This window comes from Rhinolophus hipposideros (genome assembly GCF_964194185.1).
Source record: "Rhinolophus hipposideros genome assembly, chromosome: 5".
NCBI lineage: Eukaryota > Metazoa > Chordata > Mammalia > Chiroptera > Rhinolophidae > Rhinolophus > Rhinolophus hipposideros.
Genome location: NC_138051.1, coordinates 81,235,666 through 81,248,042, shown reverse-complemented (window position 1 = coordinate 81,248,042; position 12,377 = coordinate 81,235,666). Strand labels below are relative to the sequence as shown.

General features: G+C 46.4%; 1 protein-coding gene across 5 annotated transcripts in view; it reads right to left on the bottom strand.

Annotated features, from left to right (window-relative positions):
• The window catches only part of ADCK1 (aarF domain containing kinase 1), a 110,280-nt gene that overhangs the window by 30,874 nt on the left and 67,029 nt on the right, over positions 1–12,377 (bottom strand). For all 5 annotated transcript variants that reach the window (XM_081050169.1, XM_081050166.1, XM_081050168.1 and 2 more), the window contains 2 exons: positions 11,677–11,835; positions 887–1,045 (listed from right to left, as the gene is read on the bottom strand). In XM_081050169.1, the coding sequence (XP_080906295.1) occupies positions 887–1,045; positions 11,677–11,835 (318 nt within the window). The remainder of the gene's footprint in view (positions 1–886; positions 1,046–11,676; positions 11,836–12,377) is intronic.

Here is a 12,377-nt window from a genome sequence, read left to right as displayed (position 1 = left end):
GCAAATTTTGCACTTGCTTATGTGCATTATCATCTGCAAGAAACACCATGTAAACACAGCAAACTGCATCCAGCTGAACCACATCACATAGGAATCCACAAAACGCACACACCTCACCACGCGTGTTAGGAGCCACGCCCACGCACATCTGGTGGCACAACTTTCCATCCAATTGCAGATGACTCCCCTCCCCTACCTCACAATAACTCACAAGTGGCGACTCTTCTGAGGCCCACTTCACAAGCAGATGTCGAGGGCAAGTGCCACGGGTGCCACGGTCTTATGTATTTCGTAGCTATTTAACGTGTCCAACTGCTACCGTTTTTATTAGGTTCCTATCTTCTTTAATTTTCTGTGTCACTGGTGAAGTTTTGAGTGTGTTAAGCAGAACCCATTTTCCCAATAAGCCCTGTGCGATTTTGCAGACTGTGGATATTTCTAAGGACATATAGGTTGTGTTATAGCAGAACTGACTGTACAGTAAACAAGCTAATATAATATACATAAAGTGTTAGGAAAGGTGCCAGGGTCCAGTAGCGTGAGCTATCACCATCATCGTCACCAGTGTCATCGTCCCACGCTTCATGGAAGCGGACATCACAGCTTATAGACCCTTGGGTAGCACTCAGTGTCTTGAAACTGTAGATCATTCAGCACATATCAGTTTGAGTGAGTGACAGGCCAACAAACACATGTGGTATTTCTTTGTAAAGTTGCCTTCAAGGACTTGAATGTACTTTACCAGGGACAAAGCATTCATCCTCAGAAAGAGACTCAGGAAGATGACCCCCTTATGTCCTGCAAGGGGGCGTGCTCGGGGCAGAGACCAGTCCCCCCCTGCACCCTTCCTCCAGACCACCATGCTCCACTGCCCTGCACCTCCTACCTTTAAGAAGTCAAAGTGCTTGAGCATTTGGGCTACTTTCTCCGCGTTCCTCCCTTCGTTGAGGAAATCCAGCTCCAAAGGCAGGTTCTTCTTGGCTTCATCCACCAGCCACATGAACTCAAACTCTGGAAACAGCTGCTTCACAGCCAGGACGAGCACCTGAAATCCACCAAACACCCCATCAGTCAGACACCAAGGCTCCTTGCTCTACTGCCTGGGTCTGGAAATTGACAACTCCCCGGGCCTCCCCTGGAGCAAGGGTGGATGGGAAAACTGCTCCCCTGGGACCCATCACTGCCGTCCAAGTTTAAGATGATAAAAACCCAACGGCTGCCAGTATTAACAACTATCATTTGCTGAGGGCTTCCCACATGCCCAGTACTGGTTCAGCACTTTAGTTAGTTACTCCACTTCATCTCCACAACTCTGGGAGGTGCACAGCACTATTACTTATCATCTCCCCATTTTACAGATGAGGAAGTTGAGGCTCTGAGTGGTTATAAGATTTTTCTGAATTTGCCCAGCAAGAAAGCACAGAAACAGAATTCCACTTGGGTCTACCCAGTCCCCAAACCCTTTCTCTTAGGCATGTCGCTGAACTGCTGCTGCCTTTGCTGCTCCCAGATTTGTGCTTCCTGATCCTGTTCACAAAGGGCTAGAGGGTACAGCCATACTACAGCTGCATTTTTGTTTATTTCTTAAGCTGAATGGTTGGTACCTGCGCATTTCCAATACTTTTTCTATGTTTAGTTATTTAGTTATTTTCTATACTTTTTGTACATCCAAAATATTTCATGGTAAAAATTAAATAGGAATAAGAAAACAAGGTTAGCTAAGAGGAAGAAGACATAAGGGATTTGACCCCTTGGATGAAAAGCTTGGATGATGGGCAATTTGGCCCCACTATGGGTTCTTGAGTTGAGGACATGATAAAAAAGAAGGTTTTAGAAGACTTATCTGGCCTTTCAGTTGTCAGTTTAATGACATGAAATTAAATGTCACTGGCAGAGAACCAGGCTTCAGTGACACCTGCAGAGCAGACCCTGGCCCCTCTGTGGGAGGACTCAGTGCTGAGGCTACCCCACCACTAGAGCTGGATTTGAGACAGCCTCACAAGTTCACAGACAATGGCTGTGTAGTGGGTGACCAAGGGTGACACAAGGGGCATGGGAGATGTCCCAACATCCCAGGAGGGAAACACAGTAGGCAACTCTCCTGCTCTCTTACAAGAACTCCCATCAGTGTTGCAAGTCAGGCCTGGGGAGAACCGCTGACCAAGTCTCCCAGTAATTCTTGGTAATTCTCCCAGCAGCTATGGACCAAATGCTTGTGTCCTCCCTCCCCTAAATTCGTATGTTGAAACCCTAAACCCAGTGTGACGGTGTTCGGAGGTGGGGACTTTGGGAGGTAATTAGATTTAGCTGATGGCATGACGGTGGGCCCCCTATGATGGGATTAGTGTTGTTCTAAAAAGAGAAAGAGAGACCAGAGCTCACTCTCTCTCTGCCATGTGAGGACACAGAGAAAAGGCAGCCGTCTATAAGCCAGGAAGAAAGTCAGCGCAGGAGCCCATCGTCCACACCTTCATCTTGGGCTTCCAGCCTCCAGAACTGTGAGACACAAATGTCTGTTGTTCGAGCCACCCCGTCTGTAGTATTTTGTTACGGCGCAGAGTAAGACACTGTCCCATGTATCCAGAAGGATGTACTGCGCCCAGCTCTGAACCATGTCTTATGCTTCTCTTTGCCCTGGTCTATGATATTATGCCAACACTGTTAGGCAGGGCAGTACAAAAGACATAAATCTACAGTAGAGCCATTAACTCCAAAGCATTTACAGTTTTGTTTTAAACCCAAGTTCTAGGCGATGTACCAGATACCGTTCTAAAAGAATCATCACACGGGTTATTATATTCAATTTCTCTCAAAATCCTTTTTAATTACATTCAGCTGTAGTCTAATTTCTTTTAAGTCTTGTCTAGTCTTTCTCGGGCTAGAGCTGTGACCTTATGATAATCGATTTAGTTTATGTTTTGTGTCTGCTTGTGTCACACGAAACTAGAAGGCAGAGGTGATAACAGCGGGCCCAGACCTCACTGTCAGACCCACTCACTTGAACAGCGTACCCTCCAGACACTCCATTTCGTCACCGTGCCCTCAGATGGCCCTTAGCTGTAACCAAAGGGGATGCAGAGCTGGTATACCAGCAACAGAAGCACCTGAATTCCACTTCAGGCTCTGAGCTCAGACAAGAAATCTCTTCGGAGTTGGGCTCCAGCCTAAATTCCAGAGGTTCTCACCCAGTAGGGACAAGGGAAGGAGCCACAATCAGGCTCATTGGTTTGTTCAATCAATATTTACTGACTACCTCCTAGGGAAGGACCCTGGGCCAGGTGTGGGTCTACAGAGGGAGCTACATGCAACCTAGTGGGGTCTATACCTGAGGATGAGACTTCAATAAATCCTCATCATTTACTATACGGTTATTGTTATTTGTGAAATTTTTAATTATTATTAATGTCCAAACAGCACTGACAGGTACTTTAAAGATTTTTCTGTTAACTAATCAATTATGTAATTAGTCTTTACTAGTACTATTGGTTATTGTTAAGACCTAATGCCATTAATCATAAAAGCAGTCAAAGATTTTGATTGAAATTAATCGCTAATAACTAATTCATAAAATCATTCATAACCCCCAAAAAACTGTACAGCACTGATAAAACTGGTTTCTAAAGCACTCTGTGGGTGGTGGGTGCGTCCCTTCCTTGGTTACTTTCAAATGAGAAGGTCTGTTTGAATAGAAGTCAGTGGTTCTTAGCTTTCTAGGAGGACACCATCCTCTTCATAGGGAGTCACCAATTCGAAAATTTGATGAAAGCGATGAAGCCCAAAACATGCATATTATCACATAATTTTGCACATAATTCAGGGGGGTTACCAACCCCTTAAACTTCAAAGGGGTTGAGGAGACGGGTTAGATTAAGCACTGTCTCATCCAAGTCTGAAATGGTTTGGGCTTCTGCCATTTTAGACTTTTCTTGGCTGAGGGGAATAAAATAAAACTCAGTCTCACCTTCTGTTTTCATTCAATTCCCTTCTTAAGTGCCTACCCTTAGTAAATTCATTTAAGTTTTTCCTTTTTGACAACAGATGCAATCAACTAAAATAAAACAGGTGTTGTTATCGACTTTTTGATTTTTCCTCCAAAATGTATATTCTCCATAAAAGTGTTCCAACAACCAATATTTTCACCAGTGCCTACCATGTACTCAATACTCAGCAGATGTTTATTGAATATTCACATGAATAAGTGAGTGAATGAATAAATGAATGAACAAGTGACTATTTCAAAGAGTTTGCCTCTCCCGAGAGATAATTATATGTTCACATGTGTGTTTTTCAAATGCATTGAGTTTTTCTGTTTCTGAGGTTTGGGTGGGAAAAGAGATTATCTCTGAATTTTCAGGAATCACAGTTTTGGAATGCCTGAGAATTTTCTACTTGATTTGGAACCTTATGACTCATAATATTTGGAATATTATGACTTAAATATTCAACAATTAATCACTCCTTTCAAGGTAGAAAAATGAAATTATTTCCCTATAAGGTCACTGGCTCACTGGAGGAAAAATCAATTGTGGGCCATACAGAAATATAATAGAAAAATTAAGAGTCACATAAAAGATTGAAAACTAGTGAGCTTTTATAATATATAATAGCAAAAAAAGGGGTGAATTATCATTATCTAGTACCCACTACATGCCAGGCACTGTGCCTCAAAGTACTTCACTACATGTTCTCATTTCATCCTCTTCTTGCCCATTTCAGAGAGAAGGAAACCAGTTCCAGGGGGTAAAAGCACTTCTCAAGGTCACATAGCTTATAATTTCAAATTCAGGACTTGGACCTGTGTTGGTTTTTTTGGTTTTTTTGTTTTGTTTTGTTTTGTTTTTTGCTTCTTTCTTTATGCAGCCCAGTCTCATGCAATCCAATACAGGACGATACAATAGGAAGCTTGAGATAAGGCATTAAAAGAACTTTGTAAACTGTAAAATGCAACTGAAATGCAAGTTACTGTTATCAAGTTTTTATATAGCACAAAAGAAATAATGTTCTATGGGGAAACAACACACTAAATAGAACACCTGCACGGATCCGAACTGGTAAAAACGATGTTCGACAAGAATCGAAAATCAATTCAGAGTGATGTAAATAGCTTGCCATTCATGGGTTTATCTTTGTTCTGATAAGTTGTTATAGTGCATACTTTTTAGAAAACAGAATTATAGGGTGAAAAGAAGTTTCCACGGGATTGTCTACATCTCTGGGTTTTTAAAAAAATATATTTTAAAAACTAAAATCAACTGTTGGATTCTGTGCCAAACACAAACATTACCTAGCCACCCACTGTTCAATCGACACATACAGAAACAAGATGACAGGCAGCACGCACTGAAAATGTTGGAAAAAAAAGTCAAAAACATGACTGTCACAGGTCTTTATTTTTACAGATCCTTGGGATGGGCCAGATGACATCAAATGGTGGAACAGATTCCCGTGCTCAGACCCGAGTCCCATCCCAATGCTGTAGAGCACCTTGGGGACAGGTGGTATGTGGAGGACTGAGTACCTGGCCATGAGTTAAATTCTTTGGGGGTGTTTATCCTCAAACTCAGAAGCTTAAGAGAAAACAGGGAGTGGTACAGGATGTACCACTGAGACCTGGGGATTACGCTCTTACCACCAGCTCACAGGTCAGCTGAGTCCTAGCCTGCTCTCCAGCAGTGAGAACGGCAGTGCCGTCCAGGCGGCTAAGCTCCCTGCTCTTGTGGGCAGGCAGGAGCTGCTGCAAAGCCGGCCTGCCAGTAGACGATGGACTCTGCCTTGTCAGTTCACCCCTTCCTGCTGAATCATTGTTCCAATCTCTGGGCCCAATTAGTCTGGCTCTGGACAGCCACTCAAATCAATAACAGTCACTGGTCATGCATCTAGAAGTAGAGTTGCCCCAACTAATAAAGGGACGATATCAGGTGATAATGACACAGCTGAAAAACACCCTTGGCTGTGCCTTTCTCTCTTGTGCAAAGTCACCAAACCACCAGGTTCATCCAACACCACTTACTGAATGGCGGTTTCCATCTCTCTGCCACCACTCAAGTCTATCCCAGAGACTGTCCCCAACAGCTAGGCACATGCTACTGGGTGTCAATCCAAAGGCCATTTCCCCCACCTTCCTGGCTAACAGAACCTCAAACCAGTGCATCATTCGTGTCCGTCACGGAAGGGAAGCCTCAGCCTGAGAATGGGAATCGTGCTCGGTCTAAGTCAATCTAAGTGGTCTCATTTCTCTGGCCAAGAGTGGTGTGGGCTTGGGCATGTGACCTACTTCTGGCCAGTGAGGAATGAAGGGAATTCTACTGAAGGGCTCCATTTGATAAGGAATATGAGGGAAGAAAGAAATAGGACCTCTCTGGCATCTAGGTGTCATCTACTTATAATCGCAGGAACTGCTGTAGCTGTTTTGGGACCATAAGGGCATTACCTTAGAAGGGCAAGCCAGGAAGGCAGAGAGAGAGAGACAAAAGGAACCCGGGTCCCTAAAGACCACAAGGAAGTGCTGGGTTAGTCAACCTTGGAAAAGTCGGCACTGCTGCCAGGTGTCGAAATGTGAGACAATATAGGGTACTTTCATTTACCCCACTTTTAGTTGGATTTCCTGATACCTGCGCCCAACAGCATCCTAACTGATACAAGCAGTAGTCCCCACCTCCTCACGCTCAAAACTTTCACTCCTGCAGACCTATCCTTACAATGTATATGAGTTTGGATTCACAAGCTCACCTCTTAAGATTCACACGATCTGAAGAGAAACCAGAGTACAACAAGCTCACCTCTTAAACTGCAAAAATCCAGATGTTAAGCCTTTTCGCCACTCTGTGCTTAGTATGATTTTCCCTCATCAGATTGTCTTCCTCTCTAGACCATGCTGCGACCAATCACAGGGTTGGAGGAGAAATCCTCCAATCACAGGATGGGCAGTGAGAAAGAAGCCTGAGGGCACACAGGCCCTGGAATTGTCATGGAAGGAAGCACCAGAAGGCAGAAAAGTGACTTTGCCTCCCCTCTGGCTCCAAGTTTCTGCTGGCTAAGGCAGTCCTAAGACCCCCTAGAAACCATTCTCCTGCCAAGCATGCCTGAGCACCTTTTTGGGGTTGTCATTCCTAAAATAAAGGCACCATTTTCAGTCTAGACTCAAAAAAAAACAAACAAAAAAAACAACTCATTTCAAATATAAAATAAAATGGGCTTTCCAGCTGGGCTCTTCTTAGCTTTATAGCAGAGAAGCGTGACCCAGGTAGAATAGTTTCCACCAAACACCAAACCCAGTGAGAAGGCAATGCCACCTGGTGCTGTTATTAAGGCTGATGGTCCATGGAGGTGGTGATCTCGGGCCTCGTTTCCAGCTTCTGTTCTGAAGGCTGTGAGTACAGGTCTCTGGTCTGCGCTGTGAAGCCCCAGCAGTGCCTCGGCCACTGACCGAACCGCTTTGTACTCTGCACACGGCCGCTACGCCATACTTCCCAAGAAAAGCATCTGATGTTTATCTCCACAAGATGGCAAATCTTTATTGCTGAATTATTGCTACGGACCTTACGGCCAGTATTACTTAGGGAGCCAGCGAGGCTCTGAGCAGAGAAAATGATGTCAGCTGTCCTCCCAGCCCAAGTGGGTCCTGACAACACTGCTGGCCAGAGGCAGGTTCCCACCTGACGCAGGAGTGACCGCTGGCACTCAGGACACCCAGGGACCCGCCGAGACTCCCGGTTCACTCCCGGCAATGGCCATCCCACAGCCACTGGCACGTGCTCCAGAAAACTCAGGTTTCTAGGTGGATGCCCAGGGCCACTCAGCAGCCCTGCCCCGCCTTCCATTGCACACAGCAGCTAGTCCAAACCTTCACCCCCACTCGAGCCTCCAATGCCACCTTCTACCCCCTCATTCTCAGCAGATGGTCTTGCCTCCTACTTCAGAGAAAAAATAGAGGCTATCGGGATGGTACAACTCAGCTGCCCACTTCCCCCCAACCCGCCTTCTCCCTCTGCCCCACACACTCATCCATACACAGCCTAACCACCTTCCTCTAGTCTCAAAACAAAAGCTGGCGCAGGCTCATGTTTCCACTTGCATCCTTGTAGCCCAACCCCTCGAGTCTCCTCCAGGACCACATGTATCAGTTACTTCCCCTCCTCAATCTCCAAACCCTACCCCCCACTCCACTGCCACTTTCCCCACCAGCTACAGCAGGCTCGAGTCCCCCAGCCTCTAACCCTGTGCTCTGCTCTAACCACTACCCTCCTACCCCGTACTGTCCATGGCTAAACTTGAGTATTCTACATTAACTGTCTCATTCCCTGGAGGCTCAATCCTTTTTCACCCCACTCATCCCACTCTCCTCGCTCTTCCAAAGACCTCTAAATCACCAAATCCAAAATACCCCTTTCAGAGCATTACTAATTTTATCTCCCACTTGACAACATTGAGCAATTCTGGCAGACTGTATTTTCCAAAATGGCTGTAACAATGTTTCCCATTCTAATGCTTTTCTAGAAACTTGCCACACCACCATCAAGAAATAGAGTCTATTTCCCATCCCTTAAACTAAGGGGGACTTTGTGACTCTTGCTCTTACCAATAGAGTACGGATGAAATAATCTACATGATGGCCAAGGCTAAGTCATGAAACTGGGACGTTCAGCCTTATTCTCTTGGGACATTCATTCTTAGAATCTGGCCACTATGTTGTGAAGAAGCCACGGAGAGTCCTACACAGAGAGGATCTGAGTCCCTGACCCACAGCCCCAGCACCAACTTGCCAGCCATATGAGTGAGCTATCCTGAAGTGGCTCCTCCAGTTCCAGTCAAGTGACGCAGCTGGCACCACATAAAACAGAATGAGTGTTTCTACCAAGCCCTGCCCGGGTTACACTCATAAGCAAAACACGTGACTGCTGTTTTAAGCCACTACGTTTAGAGGTGGTTCGTTATGCAGCTCTAGATAACTGATACAGTGCTCTCTTCTTGAAATTGTTTTCATTGGATGCAGCACTGCTCAGTCCTCCTTCTCCTCCCAGCCCTCTGACCACGTCTTCTTAGTTTCCTCAGGAACATACCTTCCTGGGTGCATGCTCCAAATTAGGACGGTCCCCAGAGTTCTGCCCTTGCCCTCTCCTTTGGTCACTCTACATACCTTTTCTAAGTGGTCTCAACTACTCGCCCAGATTCAGCGCCAGTGAATCTCCTTGCTGACAAATACCTGAGTCCGTATCTGCAGCCTAAACTGCAACCCGACACAGACATCCTGTTCAAAGCTCCTAATGGCAATCTCTTACCTTACTTGGTTGCTCAATCACCCATTTCACTTTGCTCTGAAAGTGAAATCCATCCCAACCCCCTGACTCTTATAAGAGACTACATTTCCTAGGTTCCTTTGCCAACTGGCTTCCAGCTAGGTTTGACCAATGAACGGGTCACACTGGTGGAATACTGGGAGACAGAAGGTGAAAACCTGCTACCTCAAACAAGACCTGTGGCTCTTCTGTAATTACCAATTTGTACTTCTTAAGAGTCATAGGGATGTAAAGTACAGTATGGAGAATATAGACAATAATATTGTAAAAAACTATGTATAGTGTCAGATAGGTACTAGACTTATCGGGGGAATCACTTCATAAATTATAAATGTCTAACCACTATGCTGTACTCCTGAAACTAATATAAAATAATACTGAATGTCAACTATAATTTTTTAAAGAGTCACAGGGCTATACAGTACAGCATAGGGAATATAGTCAATAATATTGTAATGGGTGATAGATTCACTGGGGTTATCACTTTGTGAGGTATATAAATGTCTAATCACAATCACTATGTTGTTTTGTATACTTGAAACTAATCAAAAAAAAAAAAAAAAAGACCTGTGGCTCCAATTTCCAGGTGACAGGCCCTGTGTCTGTGACCCACCTCTCACTGGACTAGCTCACCGTGGTCCCAGCTTCCACAGGTGTCCCCAGCTCCAGAAAACCACCTGTTCTCTTTGTCCCTCCACCTTGAGGGTAGCTTCCTACTGTTGGTAATTGTTTCACCATCCCATTTGTCTTCTCAGCAATTCCATTCCCAGTCAGCCCCATCCAGTTTCAAATTCCCTCCGAAATACCTAGAGCAATGTCTTTTTTCCCCAGCTGGACTCTGACTGACACACGTCTCTACAGGCATCCAAACTTAATCAGTTAAGCCAGAAACCTCCAACTTGCTTTAGCGTCCTCCTTCTTGTTCATGCCAGTATTTGCCCCTATCCATGTAAACCTGGTCACAAAGTCCTGATAATTCCCCCTTGAACCCAACCCTCTCCTCCACCCCATTACACTGCTTTGGTTCACATCATTTCTCTCTCAGACCAGCGCGGCAGCCCCTCAATTAGTCTCCCTAGCTACCGTCTTACTTCCTTCCAATACATCCTCCAGACTGCCAACAGATTTTTATTTCTCATGCACATCTGATCATGACATTCCCCTGATTAAAATTCTTAAATGGTTCCCCACTGACTACAAGAGAAAATCAGATCAGCTCAGTTCCACAGTAGATACATATTTACTAGGTACTCCATTCTGCGCCTGAGCCTGGGATACAAGGCCCTCTGTGTTCCCTCCTGCCTCCTTTCCCTGCGCCTCCTCTGCAACCACTCCCGGCTTCACCCTCTGATCCAGTGCACGTTCTCTAAGCACAGCCGCTCCTCTAAGACCTGGGCTCTCACACAGGCTAGGCTGTCCTTCCCCTTCCCGGCTGTCTCATGGGCTCCTCAGTGACATCCCCTTGGTGCCCCCATCAGTCCAGGCACAGTTGCTCCACAGCACTTCACAAATACCCCTTGGACAGAGCTCGTGTCCCCACACTGTGGCTGTCTGTGTCGAGACCTGCTCCTCCACTAAACAAGGAGCTCCCCAAGGATGCAGACATTGCTCGCTCACTGGACGCAGAAGAGACCCTCAGTGTGTGTGTGAAATTTAGTCAAAGTGCGTTGAAAGAATAAACTAAGAGTCCAGAGTGAAGAAAGGGAGCAAAGGGAAAGAGAAAAGGAAGAGGAGGGACGTGCCACAAGTTAAATGGACTGCCGCCCTCCCATGGAGGCTGCTAGCTGCCATCCAAGCAGTGACCTGTGCACTGTCCCTCCCTTGTTCTGGGCGTGGAGCCAGGATAGTCCTGAGGCGCAGTCTCCACTAGAAATTTTCCCAGGGCCGTTTTTAGGCATGGAAGTTTGTTCGTTCAAAATACATCAGACAGGCAAACATGCAATCTGCATAAATATTTCTGTGCGAGCTGCCTGTCACTTTTATATCCCGTGATTGACCACACGCTGCCTTTTGTCATAATTTAACAAATTAAGATGTCACTTTTTCTACCCCCAGGGAAATCACCTTGGGTTCATCTCCTTTCAACAACATCCTCCTGAGGTCCCCTTGGCCCCAGTAGCTGTTCAGTGTGTTCTGAGCCCATCCGCAGACAGTTCCCAGGAAAAAAAGGAAGAAGAAGAACGGAACAACCCAGCCACAGGTGCCATGGTCACAGCACCCCATGATATCTCCTTTGTTGCGGTCTCGAGCCCCCTTCTGCCACTCTGCAGCTCAAAGGGCCACATCCACCTACCAGCTGTGAATCAGTTTCACTGAGGCTGCCTGCGTCACAAGGAAACACAGAATGAGGGTGACGGAAGGTGAAAGGGGAAACTCTTACCTCCATCAGGAGAATGTCCTTCGAGCTCTGAGCCTGCACCTTTGGGTGCTGGACCTTCACAGCCACCGTCCGCCCGTCACGCAGCACCGCCTTATGGACCTGGGCCAGAGAGGCAGTCCCCAGAGGGGTGTCGTCAAAGCTCACGAACAAATCATGGATCTGCCAAGAATGGAGAGAGGACAGAGCAATGAAATGCCCCAACTCAGTGAGAGGGGCCGGGAGGATGGGCCAGAGCCGGTGCTGCCCGATGCCCCCATCTGTATGCCAGCCCAGTACCTTGCCTGAGACTTGGCATATGGAGGGAGTGAGAGAGAAAACACACGTGGAGGATGTGTCCTCCTACATGGGCATAGGTGCCCTGACCACCTCCATTTGAGGCCAAAGGAGTGCTGTCTAGAATGTTCAGGACTGTGTACCAGCTGCCCATTTAATTATCCACCGTTGTACCCCCAAGGCTCTCACATATGAATATAATCAAAGGTAACAAAACCTGAGACCAAGGCACACCAAGAGGGATCAAATGGAAGATTCCCAACCCTGTCAACCTGGAGAGCTCAAAGGACCCTGGCTGGAGGCTGCAAAGCCAATAACCACCTCTTGTTCCTGCCTGTGCAGCGGCCTCAACATGGGCCCCTGAGACCACCCTCAGCCCAGCCACCTGGCAGAGACCCCAGGGCTGTAGGCCCAAACCTTACACTTGG